The sequence below is a fragment of the Uranotaenia lowii genome, chromosome 3 (genome assembly GCF_029784155.1).
Source record: "Uranotaenia lowii strain MFRU-FL chromosome 3, ASM2978415v1, whole genome shotgun sequence".
Lineage (NCBI taxonomy): Eukaryota > Metazoa > Arthropoda > Insecta > Diptera > Culicidae > Uranotaenia > Uranotaenia lowii.
The window spans coordinates 261,926,298-261,951,857 of record NC_073693.1 but is presented as its reverse complement, the minus strand read 5'-3'; the positions used below and the strand labels follow the sequence as shown (position 1 = coordinate 261,951,857).

Genomic DNA, 25,560 nt, shown 5'->3' with positions numbered 1-25,560 from the left:
TCGATTTTGGCAACATTCGATTTTGGCAACATCCGATTTTGGCACATGTGCCAAAATCGAACGGTTTTTAGAAGCGACATTACCTTTTAGTTTTCTCTATAGCAGGACCCATATAATTTAGACAAACATAAAAAAAACGTTTTTACATTCAGAAATGGTGATAGAATACAACAACAAAAACAAAAGTTTTTTAAAAACCTGTAAAGTACTCAAAAATTACAAAAACCTGAAAATTTTTAAAAATTCAAAAACAAATACAAACAAAAGACTAAAAATGACAAAATCATCTTAAAAATTATAAAGAATGACGAAAACAGCAAAAATCTTAAAAAAAAACAAAGATTATAAACAAAAAAAAAAGTAGTGTAAAATGCATCAAAAACCTGAGAAAAAAACTTTTAAAAAATCTAAAAACGGTCGAAAATTGACTTAAAATAACGTTAATGATAAAATGAAAGGGCTTGTTGCGAGAATTATTAAAATCAATGTTAAAGAGTTCTAGTTACTAGTTAAAGTTACCAGCACTAGTAACTATGAAATAGTAAAATTTACAATTTTTCGGGAAAAACGCCAAATGAAAGGGCTTTTTGCGAGGATAATTAAAATCAATGCTAGAGAGTTCTAGTAACTAGTAAAAGTTACCAGCACTAGTAACTATGAAATAGTAAAATTTACAATTTTTTGGGAAAAACGCCAAATGAAAGGGCTTTTTGCGAGGATAATTAAAATCAATGTTAGAGAGTTCTAATTACTAGTTAAAGTTACCAGCACTAGTAACTATGAAATAGTAAAATTTACAATTTTTCGGGAAAAACGCCAAATGAAAGGGCTTGTTGCGAGGATTATAAAAATCAATGTTAGAGAGCTCTAGTAACTAGTAAAAGTTACCAGCATTAGTAACTATAAAATAGTAAAATTTACAATTTTTCGGGAAAAACGCCAAATGAAAGGGCTTTTTGCGAGGATAATTAAAATCAATGTTAGAGAGTTCTAGTTACTAGTAAAAGCTACCAGCACTAGTAACTATGAAATAGTAAAATTTACAATTTTTCGGAAAAAACGCCAAATGAAAGGGCTTTTTGCGAGGATAATTAAAATCAATGTTAGAGAGTTCTAGTTACTAGTTAAAGTTACCAGCACTAGTAACTATGAAATAGTAAAATTTACAAATTTTTGGGAAAAACGCCAAATGAAAGGGCTTGTTGTGAGGATAATTAAAATCAATATCAGAGAGTTTTAGTAACTAGTTAAAGTTAACAGCATAAGTAACTATGGAATAGTAATACAGACCCCGTTCGTTTTTGGCAACATTCGATTTTGGCAACATTCGATTTTGGCAACATCCGATTTTGGCACATGTGCCAAAATCGAACGGTTTTTAGAAGCGACATTACCTTTTAGTTTTCTCTATAGCAGGACCCATGTAATTTAGACAAACATAAAAAAAACGTTTTTACATTCAGAAATGGTGATAGAATACAACAACAAAAACAAAAGTTTTTTAAAAAACATGTAAAGTACTCAAAAATTACAAAAACCTGAAAATTTTTAAAAATTCAAAAACAAATACAAACAAAAGACTAAAAATGACAAAATCATCTTAAAAATTATAAAGAATGACGAAAACAGCAAAAATGTTAAAAAAAACAAAGATTATAAACAAAAAAAAAAGTAGTGTAAAATGCATCAAAAACCTGAGAAAAAAACTTTTAAAAAATCTAAAAACGGTCGAAAATTGACTTAAAATAACGTTAATGATAATCAAAATAGTTATTTTAAAAAAATAAGAGAAAAAGGTTTCAGAAAAAAAACCGTTCGACTTTGGCAACACAAAATGTTCGGGCATGTTGCCAAAAACGAACGGGGTCTGTACTTAAAAATTTTTAACACATTAACATTGATTTGTATAATCTTCGCAAAATGCCCTTTCATTTCGCGTTTTCCCCGAAAAATTGTAAATTTTACTATTTCATACTTACTAGTGCTGGTAACTTTAACTAGTTACTAGAACTCTCTAACATTGATTTTAATAATCCTCGCAACAAGCCCTTTCATTTGGCGTTTTTCCCGAAAATTTTGAAATTTAACTATTTCATTGTTAGTAGTGCTGGTAACTTTTACTAGTTACTAGAACTCTCTAACATTGATTTTTATAATCCTCGCAACAAGCCCTTTCATTTGGCGTTTTTCCCGAAAAATTGTAAATTTTACTATTTCATAGTTACTAGTGCTGGTAACTTTAATTTGTAACTAGAACTCTCTAACATTGATTTTAATAATCCTCGCAAAAAGCCCTTTCATTTGGCGTTTTTCCCGAAAATTTTGAAATTTTACTATTTCATAGTTACTAGTGCTGGTAACTTTTACTAGTTACTAGAACTCTCTAACATTGATTTTTATAATCCTCGCAACAAGCCCTTTCATTTGGCGTTTTTACCGAAAAATTGTAAATTTTACTATTTCATAGTTACTAGTGCTGGTAACTTTAACTAGTTACTAGAACTCTCTAACATTGATTTTTATAATCCTCGCATCAAGCCCTTTCATTTGGAGTTTTTTCCGAAAATTTTTAATTTTTACTATTTCATAGTTACTAGTGCTGGTAACTTTTACTAGTAACTAGAAATCTCTAATATTGATTTTTATAATCCTCGCAAAAAGCCCTTTCATTTGGCGTTTTTCCCGAAAAATTGTAAATTTTACTATTTCATAGTTACACTAGTACTGGTAACTTTAACTAGTTACTAGAACTCTCTAACATTGATTTTGATAATCCTCGCAACAAGCCCTTTCATTTGGCGTTTTTCCCGAAAATTTTGAAATTTTACTATTTCATAGTTACTAGTGCTGGTAACTTTTACTACTTACTAGAACTCTCTAACATTGATTTTTATAATCCTCGCAACAAGCCCTTTCATTTGGAGTTTTTTCCGAAAAATTTTAATTTTTACTATTTCATAGTTACTAGTGCTGGTAACTTTTACTAGTTACTAGAACTCTCTAACATTGATTTTTATAATCCTCGCAACAAGCCCTTTTATTTGGCGTTTTTCCCGAAAAATTGTAAATTTTACTTTTTCATAGTTACTAGTACTGGTAACTTTAACTAGTTACTAGAACTCTCTAACATTGATTTTAATAATCCTCGCAAAAAGCCCTTTCATTTGGCGTTTTTCGCGAAAAATTGTAAATTTTACTATTTCATAGTTACTAGTGCTGGTAACTTTTACCAGTTACAAGAAATCTTTTACATTCATGTTAATAATCCCAACAACCACTTTCACAGTTTCTGGTGCACAAAAAAACGCCGTTGGCTAACACTGCACCACAATGGCAAAGTCAATACACATCACTAAGCTCAAGTGTTACAATTTTGCTGAGCCAGCAAGCTCAAGAAATTTCGGCTCCTTGAGCTAACAAACTCAAAGCAAAATGCAAAACCTTGTCTCCTAGAGCCCGAAGAGGTATGAGCTTAATTTGAGCATTTATTGTTGGGCTAGAATTGGCTCCAGCTTTCTTCGCTCTCGAGCTTCAAGAGCATTGATGCTCAGCCGCTTGAGCAAGAGCATTTCAATCCCTGGTGCAGATAGACGGAAATAAGTTTAAATAACATTGTATACGATATAATCTGTAAAATAAAATACGACTTCTAGTTGTCTGGGTTACTTTCAATTATCTGCCAGACTTGCTGAGAACTAATAAATTCAATTCCAGGAGGCTCATTTTAACTTTAAAATAACTTAAGAAAGTCATTCAAGAAGCGCTTTTTTCAAACGTGGAAGAAACAGTTTTGAGGCGATTTTTTTCACAAAATAAAGCAATGCTATAAATATAATAGTAATAGAAATAAATAGGAAAATTAGTCAAAAAACACTTTTCTTTGACAGTATATTAGTAAAAAACTAAGATTGCTTTTTGTCTTAAGCATTTTTTGTTCAATGTTTGATGTTGGAACATTTTCACTTAGATTGATTATTTGCAAACAGGAGAAAAATTCACAAATCTTTAGCTCCTTCAAACTACTTGACTTGCCCGGATATCCAAGGAAAAATCGAGATGAGTCCGATCCTTCCCGGATGTCTGGATTTTATAAAGAACTGCTCAGTTTTTTTACGGATTTATTCAAGTTATTTGCAAAAATTTCCAAAATAATCCAAACTGCGTAATGAAAAGTTTTTGGTCAGAAAACGAATTTATCGGAGTTATTTTCATCAAAACTGATAAGGAAATATTTTTCATTGATACTTTGTTTTCGACAACCATTCGAAAAACACCCACGCACCACCTATGCAAACTCGGGGACACCTCTTGGTCAAATGTTCAGAAATTTTACTGTTTGTCCACGCCGAGACAGAAAATAATATATGGAATACAGCACGTTTTAAGCGTCTTTTCAAACCGTTCGTTCGTTATCACTGAAGCAATATTTGTCCAGATGGACAGCGCGATCGCGTCAACCGGGACCGGGCTTCTGTTGTTTTTTCGCCTGCCTTCCAGAAGATATCTTCGGAGATTGTCCAAGGCTGTTTTTTTTTTGGTAAAGAACTGCATACGGCTTTCCGAAAACTGGCGGATTGGACCGAGCCGCTTCGATGATGACTAGCTCGGTATCCAAACAAGGCTATCACTTGTTTAATTTTTTTCCCTGACCCAGTTGAATTTGGTCGTCCGTTTGTCAGCTTAATGGTCCGCGCCGCCGCTGTCATTCTAGTTGTCATTCGGCAAACAAATTCACCCCCATGTTCCGAAAAATTAAATGAACCAGCCAAATAAAAAAAAAAGAAAAGCCGGAGCCAGTGTATGGCATTGTCGCTTACCGATGGCCTCATTAGGTCGTCCCCGTTTGTCATAGGTATTTTTCGCTAAAAATTTAGCATATCGCTGTCTTCTTGGGGAATCGCTTCAGGTGACTTCACCAAGGCTGGGGGAGAGAGGTTTAGTGTGATATAGTTTTAATTCTTTTTGCTTTTCGGATGCAATATTGTACATCATCAACCAGTCCTGCTCCGAGAAATGTAGAGGCGGAGGGTCACAAATAACAAATTATTCTGAAAAGCTGCTGGTCCCCGGGCCCAGGGTTGTTGAGCTATCGATTCCACACTGTTGCTAAAGCTCGCTTCAGCCAAAGGCCTGTCGGTCTATCTGTCACTCATATTGCCGCCTTTGAGTACATTTTCCATAGGGTTTGTTGGTTTTGCTTCGTGGAATCGGCCGGGGGCGGCTTATAGGTCAACTACCGGAAGTAGAAGTAGGCGGACGGGAAGAAGGCAAGAGCAGCAGGAGGAGCCTTATCACAGGGACAGGTCACCATTACCGGTGCCGGGCGGCCAACTGAGGCCGGTCCTCACAAAGGCACTCGCTATCAGCGAAACAAACGACACCTCAACCAACTAAATATTCATACCCTCCAGGCAGCAGTGCCAATGGGGGTGTCCGCCGATTGAACCAGAATCCACTTATCACCCGCACATGGTGTTGCTAGACACTTTTACCAAATAGTTGTAAGTTGGACGCTCAGTTTCAAAAGATTTATTCCCCCAAACTTTTGTTACTAATCTACTTTTTTCCAGTATTCCTCAGCTTAAGATAAAATTCCAGAATTTTTGTTTTATTGAACTTAAGACATTCTGAAAACTAAGCAATAAAACGTAAATTTTAACAGTGTAACTCGCCTGGACCAGTTTTAATATGACCCGCACGATTATGGCTGGAAAATTAAAACAATAAAACACATCGGGGGCGGCCGGCGCCGAGTTGTTGGGGGCGTGGGTGGTGGCCAGACGACCGCCTTTTTTCGTCATTTATTTGCTTTGCCAGCGCACCAGATAATGATGAAGCCGTACTACACCTTATGTACAATACGCGAAGTTTGAACTACGCCGATAACGCCGATGTACCCCGGAAAGTGGTTGCCGGTGTCGAACCGAATCAACCGGTGACCATGGGTCGCGCGTATTAATGTGTTATTTTTTTTTATTTTATTACTTGGTTTTCGGATAAGAAATTACCATATCTACAGACAATTTTTTTTATAACCCTGAGTAACTCTACTTATTTCTATTTTGAATTAACGTTTACGCACATTGAAATCAAAAAGATGATACACTTACTACATTAAAACGATAACAGCATTTTTGATCGGGTGGATTTGACCACACGCAGTACGGTGATAAGGTATCGCGAGAAACTGGCGTTGTCGGATTGTCCTCGTGGGTACGAATAAATTGACACGCTGGAGTATGTAAGAGGAGTCTACACGATAAGTCAGGGTGTCGAAAATAAAAGTTTTCTGAAGTTCGGTACGACGTTTTTAAAGCGTAGCCAGATTTACAAGGGTGCATCTTTATTCATAAGACGGAAGACGAAGCGGTTCAGTCTAAGGAAGGCGTCGTAGAGCATACCTTATAAAACTACGTTGAACTCGTAATAGGCGGTAGCACTGTGTGCTCTGAAAGGGACCCATATTTTAGCAGTATATTCCATAATGCTTCGTACCGATGCACAGTAAACAGCTTTCAACGTATAGATTTCACCAAAACCCTCGACATTTCGACGCAGCAATCCTAATGCAAAAAAAACCTTTTGCGGAAGTTATTGCAATGCGTTCAGCAAATGTTAGCCTGTTATCAATCTTTACTCCGAGATCTAATATGCACTTCACGTTTTCCAGATAACTTCCAGATAGGCGGTAGTCAAAATTGGATATGTTTTGTGAACGGGTTTACTACTTTGTATTAGCCTGCATCCCGTTCAAGCGGCACCGGCTTTCTAGCCTAGCGATATCAGCTTTCAGTGCCATACAATCTATACTACTTTGAATCCTCCTAAAAAGCTTCAGATCGTCAGCATAGAGAAGCTTGTCAAAGTGGAGTGTTTCTCATGGATCATTCACTAATGTTTATGAAAAGTAGCGGACCGAGGAGGCTTCCTTGGGGTACTCCTGACGAGGTTTCGAATATACCAGATCGTGATCTATTTATTTTCGTAAAAGCACCGCGATTCATGAGGTACGACATGATCCACTTGAGCGATTAAGTTGGAAAACCAAATCGGCCCAATTATCTTATAAGAATATCGTGCGGGACTCGGTCGAATGTTTTTGCAAAATCGATATAAATCGATTCTACTACTTGACAACCTTTTCTAGGCTATTGTTGATTAAGCTCACATTGCACATCAAGTTGCTAACCGTCGACCTTTTCTTCACAAAGCCATGTTATGATTCGGATATGAAAGGTCTAACGGCGGCGTACAGTCTTTTTTGCACCAAAGCTTCGTATAACTACTTTGGAGATGGAATTCGGAATTGAGATAGGACGGTGATTTTCGACGTTGTGCGCATACTCCGAATTGTATATTGAAGAAATAGCCGCAATTTTTCATGCGTTAGGGAACGATCGTTCATTAAGTGATCGTTGCAACTCTATGTGAATGATCCTGGTGAAATATGTTCATGAAAATATGTTTTGAGATATTTAAAGCTCGTTTTGATTATTTCAAGGGCAAATCGGCTAAAGAGGGCTAAATCAGGGTTACAATACGTACTCTTTTAAGAGTACACTGAGTTTTTTTTTACGCGGTTTTTTTTTACACGGTTTTTTTACGCGGCTTTTTTTACGCGGATTTTCCAATTAACGCGGTTTTTTTTACGCGGATTTTCGAATTAACGCGGTTTTTTTTTACGAGGATTTTCGAATTAACGCGGTTTTTCAGAGAAAATATTCTAAGACTTTTTCAAAGGAAAACACTTAGAATCTTTTTGTAGTTGGGAAAATCTTAGCTCTGAGACTAAGAACGTGATACATGAGATCTGTGACCTGAGACCTGAGACTTGAGACCTGAGACCTGAGACATGAGACCTGAGATTTGAGACTTGAAATATGGGCTCGAGATCTGAGACACGAGACATGAGACATGAGACCTGAGACTTGAGACCTGAGACATGAGACATGAGACCTGAGACATGAGACATGAGACATAAGACCTAAGACATGAGACCTGAGACATGAGACCTGAGACATGAGACATGAGACCTGAGACATGAGACATGAGACATGAGCCATGAGACATGAGACATGAGACCTGAGACATGAGACATGCGACATTAGACATGAGACATGAGACCTGAGACATGAGACCTGAAACCTGAGACATGAGACCTGAGACATGAGACCTGAGACCTGCGACATGAGACATGAGACCTGAGACATGAGACATGAGACATGAGACCTGAAACCTGAGACATGAGACATGAGACCTGAGACATGAGACATGAGACCTGAGACCTGAGACATGAGACATGAGACCTGAGACATGAGACATGAGACCTGAAACCTGAGACATGAGACATGAGACCTGAGACATGAGACATGAGACCTGAGACATGAGACCTGAGACATGAGACATGAGACATGAGACCTGAGACCTGAAACATGGAACATGAGACCTGAGACATGAGACCTGAGACATGAGACCTAAGACCTGAGACATGGAACATGAGACCTGAGACATGAGACAATCTGAATTCCACACTGTCAAATAAGCCTCACTATATTCTACTATTCTATTAATCTAATTGATTCTCACTATATTCTACTATTCTATTAATCTAATTGATTTTGTTTTTTATCTTAAAAATAAACTATCATTGTACGTAAATTTTTAAATAATCATGATTCTTACGCGTTTTTTTAGTAACGTGCTTTTTTGCGCGAATTTTTTAATTAAAATGGATTTTTTACGTGGATTTTCGAATTTCGGGGTTTTTTTACGTGGATTTTCGAATTAACGAGGTTTTTTTTACGCGGATTTTCGAATTAACGCGGTTTTTTTTACGCGGATTTTCGAATTAACGCGGTTTTTTTTTACGCGGATTTTCGAATTAACGCGGTTTTTTTTACGCGGTTTTTTTTACGCGGGACGAAATACCGCGTAAAAAAAACCTCAGTGTATATGTACTTTTTCCGATCAAGAGATGGGCGTACTCTTTTTTGTACTTTGGCCGCAAACTGTCGTTCTACACGCAAATTTTAAATTTTCAAGTTGGAATTTATTAAGACGAATTTAATAAATTGAATTAAAAATATACTAAATTGTGATTTTTAATAAGCATTAAACCGCAAATAGCTTTTTACACAATATTACAAACAACATGCTTTATTCAGCAATGTTTAAGTGCATAAAAATCCGCATCTTTTGATGGCATGGTTATTAAAAAAATCTTCGCTAGGTACACATTTTAATCAGTTGAATACAAAATTTTTGGACCAAAATATGTTTTTTCTTGTAAATAGCTTGCTGATTTTAAATTTTTATACAAATTTGGTTCATTTTCAACGTGTAGTATTTAACCCAAACACAATTAACACAATACACAATATGTAAATTTTTTGAAAATTTTTGGATGCAGAATTTCTTTAAAATCAAATTTTTCGAATGTGGTCTTTTTCAAACATCGCGTTTGCCGAACCTCTAAACATTATTTTTGTTAGTTGGCCCCATACAAAAGTTTGTTCTCCACATCCTCAACTACAATTTGCAATTTTAGACCACCCTACTATGAAATCAGAAAAAATAAACTTGTATGGTTCAGTATATGAAGTGTGTTTACCTCATCTTATACAAGAAATACGAAAGAAACATAACTTACTGAACCATTCAATACCTTACCTAAATATCCCATATTCATGAAGACATCTTTGAATCGTTATTTACAGTGAGCCTAATAAGCGCCGCACACAGGTATAAATGCAACAAATAAGCGATCAAAATGATTTGCTGACAATCGGTAAACGATAGACATTTGATGCCTTCACAAAAATAGTGAATTTTTCACCTGGAAGGGAAATAAATAATTATTTCTTAAAATTATAAGTTTGGAGATTTGATGTCTTCACAAAAGTTGTAGATCTTATTATTATAAGAAACTTTGTTGGAGACACTTTGAAAATTGCATGAAAATTATGAAAGATACGAGAATTTTGGTAATAATACAAATATTTTTGAGTTTTTCTTTAATATCTTTTCTATTATACGATTTACAAACTTGGTATATTAATATAAGTATGCTCATCGACACTGCATTTCATCTCGGCGCACGTGTCAATGAACAAACTTAAATTAATAAATTTATCGGCGATTATAACTTATCATCAAACTTGGTGTATTTAAGAAAGTTGTTCAAATTGTTGAGACACACAATTTTGTGGAACGTGTCAAATACATATTTCAACTGAGAAAGGAGATTTACTGCGAAATATCCAAAATAATGCCATTTTTCAGAAAGTTATAACTTTAAGAGTTCGGTCAAGTTTGTTTAATTTTTGAGTGGGTTTTGTTGGTCAAGTTATTGACTTTCCATTGATATATAAGGAAACATTTGTTTTGGACAGATTTTTTGCAAACATGCAATCAATAATGAACTTTTTCCTTTAACAACAGCAAAATTGAGGGTTTTTTCTTCGAATTTTAAGTGTTTCTAGAGAAAAAAAAGCTCATTACTGATTGCTAGTTTACAAAAAATCTGTCCAAAACTGATGTTAGCTTTATGTATATATCAATGGATAGCTAATAAAACCCACTCAAAAAAATATACGAACTCGACCGAATTCTTATGGTTATAACTTACTGAAAAAAGGCATTATTTTGGAAATTTTGTTGCATATCTTCCTTCCGTATCCTTAGTTGAAATGTGTGTTTGACATGTTCCATAAAAGTGCGTGTCTCAACAATTTTAACAGCTTTCTCTAACATACCAAGTTTGTAAATCGAATACTAAAAACGATGTTAAAGAAAAACTCAAAAATACCTACTCGTATTGTTTTTGAAATGCTCGCAACTTTCATTATTTTCATGAGATCAACAAAATTTATTATACCTAATAGTAAATAGTAAGATCTACAACTTTTGTGAAGACATCAAGTCTCTAAACTAATAATTTTAAGAAATAATTGTTTTATTTCTCTTCCAGGTGAAAAAAAATTAACTTTTTTCTTTCCAAAATTTTATTAGTCATCAATAAATAGGAAAATGATGTGAAGACATCAAATGTCAATCGTTTACCGTTTGTCCGCGACAATTTTGATCGCTTTTTAGATGCATTTACCCCTGTGTGCGCCGTTGAGTATGCAATAAAGCACCAAACAGTTTTTAAGGAGCACAAAAGCAATATGTAGGGGAGAGTGGGGATACTTGATCCTCTTTTCTTATTTTCACAATATCTTTTTGGAAAAATTTAGCAACTCGCTTTCTTTTACATTTTCTGACAGCGTGTAACTTCAAGTTTCTAAGCTCCTAAAATTAGAACGATACTTGAACCCGTAGATGAACTAGAAGCATTTTCGTGGGAGTAAAAAAATTGCAATATTTTTGAAGTTCGGGGATACTTGATCCTTTATTCAGGAAGCCCTAATCCATGGAAAAAATCAAACAAAACGCCAAGATAGAATGTTAATTGACTATTTTGGTCATGTTTGTTCTCATTTCATAATCTATAATTGTCAGAAAAATAAATTCCATAGCTTATTCTCAACCCTTTTGACATTGCATACTTACGGGCGCAATTTTTTATAAACAAGAGAAAATCAATTATTTTAGCCCTTTTCTTCAGATAATTGATGGATGAACATTAGCTATTCGATAAATATTAGTTATCTCGTAATCAGCAAAAACCACGATCCACTGAGAAGAAGAATATACCGGGATCATTTGTACCCAAATATTAGGGATCAATTGTACCCAAAATCAACATTTTAGAAAACTTTCCCTGAAAAAGTTGGGAGTTTTCCATCGCTTTGAAAATATTGTATTTTGAAATTCATTTTACACTTGAAAGATTGAAGTATTGGAATAAATATTTTTGTTATAATATTATCATGTGAGGAACATTTCAAAATGATGAAAAAAGATCCTCAAGTCACATTTTGTGAAATTTTTCAAACAAAGTTCAATATCCCAAAAACTTATTTTGTTAAAAACTGACTGAATTTAAGTGTTTAACTTTATTCGACAAAATTAAACACAATATTTGCCGTAACTTAAAAATGCTTAGTTTGTTAAATTCAGCCCAGGAGTTTCTGAGGTGAAGAATGCTGAATTTCGGTGTTTTTCGTCATAGATTTCTTCGCGGTCCTTAATCTGTTAAGCTTGTCAATTCAATTTCCAGATTTCAATTTTTTAAACAAAATTAGTTTGTAAAGACAATTCTGCTGAAAATCACAAATAAAAGGAAGAATTCAAGTATTTTGTTTTATCAGAAAAAAAACCTAAATTTAAAGTTAAAGAAACATCATCACCTAAAAAATCTGTACAAAATTCTATATTTTCCCAGTTTATTGTTAGATATTATAAACACATAAAGGACACCAAAATTTGGCATTTTATGTTTCAGAAACCATTGAACAAAATTCAACATGATACTCAATATAGAAATTTGAGTAACGGGAAGTGTTGTGTTAAATTTTGTAGAATGAGGTATCGTTATTAGATTCATAACATTTGAATTATGCTTTTTAATGGAGCATACTAGCCTCAAGAGAAAAATCGAGATATTTCGTATTTTGTCCGCAATGTGTTTGTATTACAGTTATTTTTAAAGCAACATTTCATACTCAAATCATTAATTTGGTTCAAGTTTGCATCAAGAAAATTTATCCGAAATCTGATGCTTACTTTTATGTTTTTAGAAAATGTGATTTATTTTCATCAAACGTTAAAATCTTTGAATTTGCAAAATAGTTAAGAAGGTTGAGCTTGCTTGATTTGAGTATAGAATAAGTATTTTTTAAAAAATGGAAGACTCTCCTAAAAAACTTATTTTATGCCCAAATAAACTAAGTTTGATCTACCAGACATTTCAGCAAATTTAATGATTTCAACCATCGATGAAAGCGAATTTAGTTCACTTTTTAGGTTCAGGTCAAATTTTCTAAAGTTACGAAAACTTTTAATGTCAAAGTACTTGAAAATGAATAATCATAGAGTTTCAAACAATTTTTTTTGTATTCGTGCATTGTTGGGCAAAAAATCTTCGGTAAAAATCATTCACCAAACCCCCCCCCCCCCCCCCCCATGAGTCGGTTCTTCCTACGGCCCTGCCTCGATCAATCACGGAGTAGTAGAGTGTCCATTTCCCGGCCATTTTAGCGTTCCCGACAATCGGTAAATCTGTCGATCCTTTTCCCGGAAATTCAAGGGATCCCGGGAAAAATTTAAAATAAAAATTTAATTTTAAACGAAACATTATCGTTATAGTATTTTTAAATTTTCAGGTAGTATAGTTGCAAAACATTACAAACTATTCCAAAAAATTTAATAAGCAATTATAAATCCCAAGACTTAAAAACTAAGTACTTTAACCGAAAAACTTGACTGATTTTTTGTGCTTAAATTTGAAATAATATAGAAAGATTTTTCACCATCGATAGAAGTAGGATAGCTAAACTTTAGGCTATTTATCAAATCTCGTAAATTTAGAGATAACTATCCTCTTGTTTTAAAATTTGTCATTTCTTTGCCGATGATTTTACTACTGTCAACAGTTTGCGAAACGAAAGTTCTAAATGATGAGTGGTGCAAAATAGAGCATACATATTCTTATCGTAGCACTTCTTTATTGGAATTGTTTGGTTTTATAGATTCTTTGTCGTATTTCAATTTTGTTCCAAGTTTTCGAATGAAAAAACTTTTTTTTTCAAATTCAATGAAAAAAGGCAAAGGCAATGTCTTAGCCATATATCAAGGTAGAACTATCATTTTTCTTGTTCAATCTGATCCATTTTTCAAATTTAGATCGCGTAAATTTTTTGTTAATTAAAGGCGTACTTTTTTGGCTTCGGGAATTTCCGGTATATTTTAAGCGTTCCTCGGGATTTGCGGATTCCCGAAATATTTTTTTACCGGGAAATCCCGCGAAATCCACTCTACGGAGCAGCAACCATTGGCGAGGAAGAACTTGTTTTGCTTAGCTACGCCAGCGATCATGGAGTTTGAAGTGCATAAGTTGATCAAAATGTAATCAATATGTTATCTGAAGTTTGAAATGAATGATTATATCTCAGCACTTCAAGTTCAATAATTTTAGGTATATATGAGAAGTCATTTAAGCTAAGCTAAGCTTAACTAATTGAAATTAACGTTCACACGTAAAAAACAGGCCAAAGCGGGTTTAAGATAATTTCTTCTGTCCGAAACTATTAAGTCCTTACATTACGGATTGAATTTTTCTCTTTTAAAAACCCAAAACAATTTTTCCGATAACTCAGAGCAAAACATATCTACATGCGAACTTTTACTGTTTCTCGTGAAAGTCTATCTTCCACGAAATAATGTAGGCTTCAACATGCATTCTCAAACCGTTAAGTTTCTCATCATAACACCTTCGGCAATGGTCATCACGAAAACAGTAAAAATTCTCACCTATGCACCAACACATTCATCATCGGTTTCCCCGCTCAGGCTAGCTGTAGTTCCGAAAATTATGATGTGACTGTTGAATTATTCAGTCTAACTGCATTCGATCTTTCCCTTCTGGGTTTGCACTTTGACTTTGTAGTGTGCATCAGAGATGGTCCAACTTCCTTCCGTGACGAGGAATGCAAAATTTGCCATCCCATCCGAGGTTAGAAACCGTTGTTTGTAGGCAGATAGAGAGAGTAAGTTCCCATGCTTTTTGATTATCAATTTAGGCACATGTATTACACTTAAGCCTAGCTACCATTAAACTGAGCAATTGATGCGTTGCATGTGAATTTTATAGGGATCCGTTAGTTTTTGGTGATTATAATCTGGTGGGGAGCTCTTTGAGATGAATCTCATTTTGAGTGAAAAATTAGTAGAATAAAAATATAATTAATTTCGTCAATTGTGTATTGCATTTAAATTTCGAAGAGAAAAGACCCTTCAAAAAGAGTTCATAAACGCTAGACGGACAAGTTTATCGGACAGATGCAACGAGATTAACCCTAAACCCTTAATTTACCGTTCACAGTTTTTCCTCCACGTCAAACACGACCTCTTGACATAAGCTCAGCTATTAAATTCCCTCGAACAAAGTGATGCAACAAAAAAAAAACCACAAGCATAATAAGGCTTGACCACCGATGGCCGTTAAACAACGATTAACATCCGCCGATTCCCCTCTCATTAATCGTCAAATCCAAAAAAATCTCTTCATCCTTTTCAACAAAAACGGCAAGAGCAAAAAAAAATGCTAGCCCTTCGTTTAAACTGGACAACACTTTACCGAGACAGGAAATCTTAAAATAATCGACCCTTTTTTTTGTTTATTCGTCAAGGAAGGTACTCAACACAATCCTTTTCGAAACGGCGACGGACCACGGCCGTCTTCCTTCTTGCGTCTTGCGTCAGGCGTACGGTCGGTGGCGTCCGGCGCGTCGTCCGAGGAATTGCGCGTAACAAAGGCACCATCGTGGTCCTGGCAGGGAAACCTTAGAACTTTGATTTTTTGACTTTGATGACTTCTTTAGGCCATTGTTTTCCTTTGTTGTCCATGTCTTGAAGATTGTTGTTTTTTTTTTGTTTTCGTTTCGTCCCTTCTCGCAGTGCCGGTTTTTCAGCCCGAATCAGGTCGAGTTGTGTTATCCGAGGCGGTGACGCAAATCGCACATTCAAAACGGATGTTTCCCCAGGCCAGATAGTACACAGGAAAATACGCGAAAGGGTCGACGTTTGGCTGTCGCGAGGTTTTTTTTCGGTTCCTTGGGCTTGTGAAAATCAGGATATGGTGAAGGATTATCAAAGCTTGGCGATCGGAATTTTTGAGGATTTATGTTAAATGAAGTGACCGGAACTTTCAGTTTCAAAAGGTGATACGGTCAAAATTTGGTCAAGGGAAAACGCGTGTAAATCGGTGAAATCGTTTATTTAAAAAATCAAATTAAATTTCTTTTTCAAGTTTAATTAGTTTAAAATTCAAGAAAAATATTCACTTAGGCTTCCGCTTTTCCAAATCCGAATTGCCGGGCCTTACGCTTAACCCCTGCCATCAGATTTTGTACAGCCACCTTGTCCACCTTCTTCGCCGCAGAAAGCCAGTTTGCCTTGAACTGTTGCTCGTCCTTAGCAGTATTTTTTGTCTTCTTTAAGTTCCGCTTGACAATAGCCCAGTATTTCTCAATTGGGCGGAGCTCTGGCGTGTTGGGAGGGTTCTTGTCCTTGGGAACCATCTGCACATTGTTGGCGGAGTACCACTCCATGGCCTTTTTACCGTAATGGCAAGATGCCAAATCCGGCTTAAACAGTACGGAACAACCGTGTTTCTTCAGGAAAGACAGTAGACGTTTATTCAAACACTCTTTCACGTAAATTTCTTGGTTGACAGTCCCGGAAGCTATGAAAATGCAGCTTTTCAAGCCACAGGTACAGAACGCTTGCCAAACCAGATATTTCTTCGCGAACTTAGACAGTTTCATGTGCTTGAAAATATCTGCTACCTTTCCCCTTCCTTTACCCGTATAAAACTCCTGTCCCGGAAGCTGCTTGTAGTCGGCTTTGACGTAGGTTTCGTCGTCCATTACCACGCATTCAAACTTCGTCAGCATCGTCGTGTACAGCCTCCGGGATCGCACTTTGGCCGTCGTATTTTGTTTATCATCGCGATTTGGAGTCACTACCTTCTTGTAAGTCGATAGTCCGGCTCGTTTTTTGGCTCGATGCACGGTTGTAGACGATACACCCAGCTTATTTGCGGCATCTCAGAGAGAGAGGTTAGGGTTTCGCTTGAAACTACCGGCAACTCTCTTTGTCGTCTCAGCGGCTTCAGGTTTTCGATTTCCCCCCGATCCAGACTTCCTGGCTGTCGACAAACGTTCCCCAAACACTTTAATTACATTTGTAACGGTTGATTTGGCAACTTTTAGCGATTTTGCCAGCTTTGCGTGCGAGTAGCTCGGATTTTCGCGTTGCGTGAGCAAAATTTTGATACGCTGCTCTTCTTCCTTGGACGGCATTTTGACAACTGAAGAGTGAATTCCAAAAGCAAAATAGGAGCAACATTCTACACACGCATACCTTCAAAATGAGGGGTGTTCAGGTTTTTTAAATGCAAAATTGAAAGAAATACGTCAAGTTGATATTGACCAAATTTTGACCGTATCTTTAAAGAACTTTAAACTTTAAAGAGATTCTCAGGAAAAATTGTTTTTCTGCAAATTGCTATTGTGTGTTACCAATTTGAAGACACGATTCTAGTTCTTCAACATCTGCTTTGTTTAAAAATTACCGCCCTCTAATCTCAAGAGGTTTTACATCTTTACATATATTATATTATGTAAGGACATTTTGTGTATAAAAATTTGATGCAAAAAATAGCGTAAAAATAGTGTTTTTTACTTGCTTTTTAAAGAACTTTTGTTCCCATGTTGTTAGAAGCGCGCGTTACCTTTATAAGTTTGTCCGTTGTTTGTTTTTTATGCAAAAACATTATTGCCATTTTTTTGTCGAAACTCTTAAAGGAGTTGTTGGTCCAATTTGGTGGCTTCAGATAAAAGTTTCATCATGAACTTGGCTATACATTTGCATTTTAGCAGAACATTCTGTGATGCAGACGATACATTTAGACACCATTTAAGGCTTATTTGCAATTTTTCATGTTAAAGACTATTACTTCAATTTTTAAATATTTTATTTGGAAAGCTGATAAAATTTCAATGCGTTTTGTGTGCTTTTTTATGATTACGGTTAAAAAATAACAGATTTATGTATACCCAAGTAACACAGATTAAGCCAATAGGCTTTTATGAATTTTAATATTGTTTTATAAAGACGTTTTCATGGCATCCAATTTTAGAAAACGAAAAAAAACGGGCTCTAAAAATTATATTAATTAACACAGCTAATTTCATCTGAAAAAACTAAAACAAATTTGTTGCATCCGCATTCAAATTTCAAAAGAACCGCATTTCAGTCCACATCATTAATCGCTTTATTCTAAGGGTTCAAATAAAAGCACACTGTGAATAAACTGTTTAGTTAGACATTTAATATGTTCTCGATTTAATAATATTTATATGTATGTAGTTCTAAGTATACTCTTTCAGTTGAATTAAAAAGAGCATTTGTAGTTCATATAAAGACAGCATTGAATCCACTGCGAATGGAATTTAATCCTGAAGACGAAGTTCTCAGAAAAAGATTCATTTAACGCCGAATAAAGAACATCTCTCCCTGCGAATCTTAATCTTCATTTATGTCATATGCGATATGCAGCATACTATTAAAAATAGCGATTCCTAAACCGCTAGAATACTGTTTGCAGAAAAGTTTTCCCATACAACTGTTTTAACAGTTTTTAACAGTTACATAACCTAACAACACATTCAACATACAATCATTTCGGAATTCACGATTCAGGAAATGAATTTAACAATTTCTAGAATCGTTTGCTAAACGTTTTTTACGCTTCACGCTTTCGGTAATAATTCTCATTTATGCGGGTTATTATCTAGCTTTGAGGCCAGGCTTTTGATGACAGAAAATGATCTTGAAATAGACAGTCTGAGGTTATTTGATAACAACACCTACTTTTTATTTGCAGATAATGAACCATCCTCATAGTCAAAAGAAAACAAAAAAAAATTGCATGAATGGCTTTTTCCAAGCAACAAATCCGAATGTTCTCATTTACTGCTAAAAACTTCTGTTTCTTAAAAATGGATAAACACATCAAGAACGTGTATTTCATTAAGAGAAACTTCAAACGAAGCTGTGATTCAAGCTCTCTTGAAACTATTTAAAAACTGTTCATTGAAATTGTTTTATTAAAACATTTTTCTAACTGACATAAAACAACTTTAAAACTGTTTTACAACTGCTTTAAGATTTTCAATATTAACTTACTAAACACCATGTTGATTGTGAAATTCAATCGGCATTATGGAAGCCATCTTGATTTAATTAATATTATAACACTAGAAACTAAAAATTTTCAACAAATTTGACAATGTATAGGTAATGAATTTCAATGCTTAACATAAATTGCATCATTTAAGCAAATTAATTTGTTCCTTTAATTATTATTTTTTAATCAAAAATATTTTTAAACTGTGGTCTATCTTGATTTTCTTTGAGGCGCGTTTATGTTTTGATGCTATTTCATATATATTTCACCAGAAAGCTGAGGTTACAGGAAGTTTCATGCTAAGGTATATTGAAAATGAAAATGAAAATATTTCGAAAATAATTTAAATGAATCTGCACCAATCACCAAATGTTTGGGAGAGTAAGTGATAACACGAGAAAAAAATCACGGAGCAGAAAGCTCCCACAGTAAAATTCCTATTGGATTCCATGACGAGAGCTGTGAGTAGTCTTAAGAGACCTCTGAAGGGCTTCTTAAAGCTCTGTATATAAGGTCGAATAAAACTATTCTGTTGGATGTTTTATTATAGATTTAGCTTTAAAGACGTTAACAAAACAGGGACAACAAGTCCATCTGTTAGCTTATAAGTATTTGTGCTAAAGTATGGAATGCGCTTTGACTTATAAAGTAGCTTTTGGAAATAGTCTTAAGCGAGCTGTGAGCGTTGGCATAAAACTTAAATTGTTACTTGGGTAAGGTTTCCAGATTTACCGATTTTATCCGGGTTTGCCCGGAAATTTAATACAAAATTTGGGAAGAGTCCGGCCCAGCCCGGTTGGCCAGATTTCTATAAAATGCCCGGATTTTGGCCGCATTTATTCACTTTATATGGCTTCCCAAACGAAACATAAAACAAATTATGTTGTAAAATAAATTATTAATGCCTTTCAAACGAAATTTAAAAAAAAATGAAAATAATCATGAAAGGTTTTTGAAAGCCTTAAAAACTATTGAAAATCTGTCGAAGAGTTTAGTTAAAATAAATGTCTTTATTTTTTTTTCTTGATTTTTTTTCCAGAAAATTCTGGGTTTCGACAAAATTTGCCCGGATATTGCCTGGATTTTTTTTGTAACATCTTTATTTGAAACGGCTCATAAATTGCCTGGATTTTCGATCGTCGATTTTGAAATTAATTTTATTTCCGGAATTTGCCAAGTTTTAATATAAATTGCCCGGATTTGTCCGGCCCGGATAAGTGGCGAAAAAATTCTGGCAACCTATTTTATTTGCAGAAGAATCTAAACGAATCTTACTCGAAAAACAAAAATGTTTGAAATCTAAAAAAATACATATGTTTTTAAATCGTTAAAATGAACCAAATTTTCAATTAAGGGGAAGATCTGAAGACCCTGGGCGCAAATTGTCAGATAATGAAAAAAAATCCCCATATGCATGAAAGTTAGAACTTATGTTGTGTCCCATTATGTCTGCACGATTTAAGATGAACAACATAAACATCAGATATCTTATTGGCGTAAGCACGCATGACTTTCCGGTCCAAAGTTTTGTCCACCGGACCCGGTTTCCCCCTAGATTTTTTTTTTCAACGAAGCTGTTTTCCTCTCAATGCCACCGAATCAAACTTCAGACCGCTCCCATTTTATCTGATTCCATTTTTGCCAACTGACTCCGCAAAATGTTGGAAAAACATCATCATTTGTGCACAATTTTTTTGCGCTTTTCCGGAGAAATGCTTCTCATTTCCACAACAAGCAAAGCATAGATCATCTTAAATCTGGACGCACTGTTTATTATACCATAGCGCTACAAGTTATCGGATCTGAAATGTTTTGACAGTTCTTTGTTTTGGAATGTTTCCTCTATTAGTGCTCAAAATGTCATCACGATTCGTTTTGTTTCAAAAAAGTTACACGGGATGAAAGCCGCGAGACGATAATAAATTTTGGACACCTATTTCAATAACACGATGTGTTCGGGTTAAAAAATCGTGAAATTGTTAAAAACGGATAAATGGACCGTGTGCAGCGTTCCCAAACGTTTCCGTGAGATGCATACTATCGATCGGCAGGTTCATGCCAAGCGTCATAGTGGATTTGAAACTGCATTTGAAGGTGTTGAGAACGATCAAGGCAAACCCAGGGCAGTCGGACTATGACACCGCCATGAAATTCAATGCCGACCGATGCACCGTCAGAAGGTTTCGCGCGAAGGAATACGATCTTATCGGGCCAGTATGCAACCAAACCGGACATTGAAGCAGAATGTAGTAGTCAAAATACGTGTCCGGAAGTTATACAAAAAGGTTCTAAAGATGTACGACGGATGCATCCTCATGGATGACGAAACGTACATGAAGATGGATTTTGGGCAGCTTCCTGGCCAAAAATTTTACAAAACCACTGGTCGGGGTGATGTCCCCACCAAGTTCAAATTCGTTTTTGCTGATAAGTTTGCAAGAAAGTGTTCGATCTGGCAAGGTATTTGCAGCTGCGGACGAAAAACCCCGGTTTTTTTTAAGAACAAGACCACGGACTTCGTACATTAGATCTCACAAAGGACCAGTAATGTTTCAGCCAGATTGCCACTACAGCAAAGAGGTATTACAGTGGTATCGGGACAACGGGGTAAATTTGGTCGAAAAGGACATTAACCCACCTAACTGCTCTCAATTTCGCCCTATCAAGAAATATTGGGCAGTTGTTGAGCATAAAAAAATTGCACTCCATAAAGCTACAAAACGCTATAAAAAAATTTAGTCAAGATAATTTACTCATTTAAAAAAAGAGAAACTGGATGTAAAATATTTGGTAAGTTTTTCAATAAATCTTGGAACGTTTGAAAAATTTGTCTCAATATCGAATATAAAATTCTTAAGGAATCTGATTCCATTGTCTCGATCCTCGGCCATCATCTCAAATAATTGCTCTTAGCAATTTTTAATACCATTGATTTTTCATTTTTCTTAATTTTCCAGTTTTGTTTAACTTCTATAGCTGAAACCAAACAAAATTGTAAGGCGGCTTTAAAAAGTTTTCCGCAATCTTTAAGTCTTACATGTGTCTCACAAAAAAGCTTAAAGCCGCTGGTAAATTCCGCTTCCTAACAAACGCACCCTTTCGCGATCTATAAATTCAGAAACGGGGAAACCCATACAAAAACGGCGGGCACCCGTCATCGTCATGACGAATATCAAAGATGGGTGTTGAATTTGGGTGGAGGAGGTGCAAATTTGGGGAAAATCGATTTCGCACTCCGTTTCGCGTACCTTCATCGGGAGGACAAAGACCTTAAAGTAGTTGAAGAACACGCGCGATTCGAAACATTTCAACCTTACCTTGAGCGATCCGAACAGCTGGCATTTTGATTCTCATTTTGACTGGATCTTGTCCCCAAACCGAAGGTTTGCGATGGGTGTAGGAATAATTTGGTGATGTTCACGAATTCAAGGTTTTGTGGGTTCACTACTAGCGATTATTACTAGACACTTTCTAGGACAAACACATACACACACATACACAACCAGAAATAGACAAACACAAACACTTCGCCGTAAGTAGTAACGCGCAAAACGGCGAAAGTGTAAGAAAATTTCCGTGTTTTTTTTGTTATATTTGGATTACTTCCAGCGTTCGTCGTCGGCTTTTCCGGCGTCTGCGACGCCACCAAGTGGCGTAGAATTGCACCCAGCTGATTTTCCGCGAAGTTTTTTACGGGATGATGAAAAAACAGAAAGAAAGAAATAAACTTGAGAAGCCCGTCGCACGGTTTGCCTAGTCCTGTAACTCAGACACTTTTTTATCGCGACAACGGTTGTAATTTTTCTTTTCCGGATCCTTGATTTTTTCTTTTCTTTTTTTGCTGGGTGTTGTTTTTAAACGATTTCCTCCACTTCGCCTTAAAGTATGCAAATGAAAGTTGCGACGGGGCGCGTCGTCGTCGCCCGGTCTCGAGGAGTTCCACAATTAGTAGCGCGGTTACGTTTTGCTTTTCTTCCGTGTCTTATCTTCGCGCGTAGCGTTTTGCTCCGTTTTTGTTTTCTTCTGAAGATTCGGGATTTTTTTTTCTTGGTTCACTCTCGCCTGCTTGGATACACCCGGGAGGGTTCTTCCTTAGCCACCAAACTCATTAAAGCGTTTTTTCATCTTTTCGGCGCGTCTGGGTCTGGGTTTGTGTGCACTTTCGGCGAGGATGAAACTCACGGGATCACTCTTGGTCGTAGAGGGGGAGAAATTCATTCATGGATTTTTTTTCGGTGCCGAAACGGTATCACAAAAAAAAGGCTCCAAAAACAGTTTTGAGGAAATTTACCTCTGCTCTTTCACACGCAAACACAACACAATCTAGAGCCGTTTTTTTGCGCTGAATTTTTCCTGTTGTTATTCTACAGCTGGAGCAACGGTGAAAACACTTTGTTTTGGTGCTTCTGCGGTTGTCTTCCGGTACGCAGGGATATCCGTTTATGGTTTTTTTTTTAGGTAAGGAGATTCCACTGCAGGCAGTTATCTTTCACACAATCACGCATTTTTTGCTGCACTTGTTTTTGTTATTGTTTGGAAGATTGCTAAACACTCCTGGAAAGGGGTTTCCGAGGCTAATTTGTATCCTTGCGAAATGTTTGAGCTAGGTCTTGGATTTCGGCTTCAATACACCGGTATATCTGGGATTTGGGGAGGGGGGAATCTTCAATTCGATGGTCTCTTCCAATTATGACCACTGGACTTAAGGCCGGACACTGGCTGATTCGCTTTAAGAATCGCGACGCGAAATTCGCAACAGTACCGCAAAGACGGCTATTTTGACATCCTCACTTCGCGACAGTCCGTTTGCATCTAATGTGCTAGGTTTGGCCAAAAACGTTATATCATACTGCCGTCGCCGTCGTCGTCGTCGAACGACGAGGTTGTTTTGTGTTGGCGCGCGCGATGACTCCTCTCAAGTGGAGAACCCGTCCGTCGCTCGTCCGTCGAGAAGACAACACAACAAAGGTAACGTGCGGAGAGCGCACGTCTTCGGTCGAGTATCCCACAGGCCCACCTACACCCACTACTATCTGCCGACCGACCACCTCTGCTGACCTCACCTTTCGGCATATCCAATGGTCTCCGCAAAGTCTTCTTCTCTGCTGCTGCTGCTTCTACAATCGCCGAAGAACGACACGACTGTCATTAACCAAAACAGTGTACATCTTCTCCAGTTTCCTCACCGCACAGATATCTAGAGCTCCTCAACAACAACGATGATGATGATGATGACGGTGATGATGAAGCCGAAGACGACAATGACGGTGAGGTGAACGTGAGCATAAAACAAGCAAGACTAAACACCTCAGAAGCATAAATAGAGGAGTCTCCAAAAAGGGGATAGTCACGTTGTGGCCGCCAGAGAGGAGCGCCAAGAGAGTTCAACAAGATCTATGGACTCCAGCAAGCTCCAGACTCCATCGACCGAGTAGTGGTCTCGCTAATCCTCGTCATGCCGTCCGAACAAAAGCTACTCTCAACAGATCGTTCACTCCAAAGCGGGACGTGAGCCAACCGTCCCACGCACTCTGGCCCAAACTATCACCTCCCACTACCACCAACCCAAGGAGCTCCACCGAGAACCACAGCACCGCAGAGATTTATGTGCGGCGGATCGTCCACCGGCTGTCCAAAACGACTAACGACAACAAATACACACACGTACCGAGTGCTCGCCTACCGGAGAGAAACCGTTGTTCCCGTTCTTATAATGTACCACCGTACACTAAAACTGCACGACCTAACGACTTCGAAGAGGAGGCTCGCCTCCTCACTATGTACAAAAAAACCCGAATAACCCACACACGACACGATCGAAGAGCGACTTCGTCACTCCACACACTCGAAACTTTCCCCGTGCACACATGTGTAAACGGACCATCATCATCCATCCATCCTTTCCAGAGGCCCCCCACATATGAACACATAATCGCTAAACACCACCCCACGACCAAACTCCACTCGCCAAACTTCACTCCTCTCTGGAAAGCATAACAACAAAAACTCATTCACCAGAAGCAACTCGTTAACGAGAGTTAGGGAACTTCCCCTCCAAACACATTTTTGTAACACAGCACTCTCGTGAGCGGCCGCGACCCGGTACCAACACCATCAAAACGGGGCACGCGGTTTTTCGCGAACCCTATGCTCTCCCGCGAGCTGGGTTGTTTTTGTTTTTCCCTGTATAACACAGTTTTCCTCCTGTGCCGCCACCGCCATCGCTGCTTGGTGAGCGAAGAGAGAAGCACCCACGATGACGACGATGGGAGTGAGTGTAATGTTGCTCCCCTTTTCACTCAGCAGGAACTCTGGCGAAAAGGAGCCCTGAGAGCCCCAGGTTGTTTTCGTGAAAAGCAATAATAATACCGCTCCATGCCAGTGACAAATAGTCAGTAGGATCAACAAATGAGGGAGCGTGGAAATTGGTTCGAAAGGGGTTCCAGTTTAGGGGAAGATAACTGAACGACGACCTAAGTGTAATGATCAACTATTTCAATGGTCACTTCAAGGCCTAAAAAACACAATATTTTTAATTTTATAATTAAAATTTTCTAAATCATAAAAAAAATTAAAAATGTTTCCAGATAATAAAGCGTAACAATTTTCCATCAGTAGCTTCATCAACAAAACTCAGAACTTAATCAACTACTTAGATAGTATAGATTATAGCGCAACGGTCCTTTGGCAACATTGTTCATACA

At 36.8% G+C, this 25,560-nt stretch overlaps 1 protein-coding gene across 1 annotated transcript in view; it reads right to left on the bottom strand.

Moving 5' to 3' along the window:
• The window catches only part of LOC129751610 (B-cell lymphoma/leukemia 11B), a 260,552-nt gene extending 236,079 nt beyond the window's left edge, over positions 1 to 24,473 (bottom strand). The window contains exon 1 of the mRNA XM_055747207.1: positions 22,174 to 24,473. Within this exon, the coding sequence (XP_055603182.1) occupies positions 22,174 to 22,210 (37 nt within the window). The 5' untranslated portion in view covers positions 22,211 to 24,473. The remainder of the gene's footprint in view (positions 1 to 22,173) is intronic.
• Between the last annotated feature and the right edge of the window lie 1,087 nt (positions 24,474 to 25,560).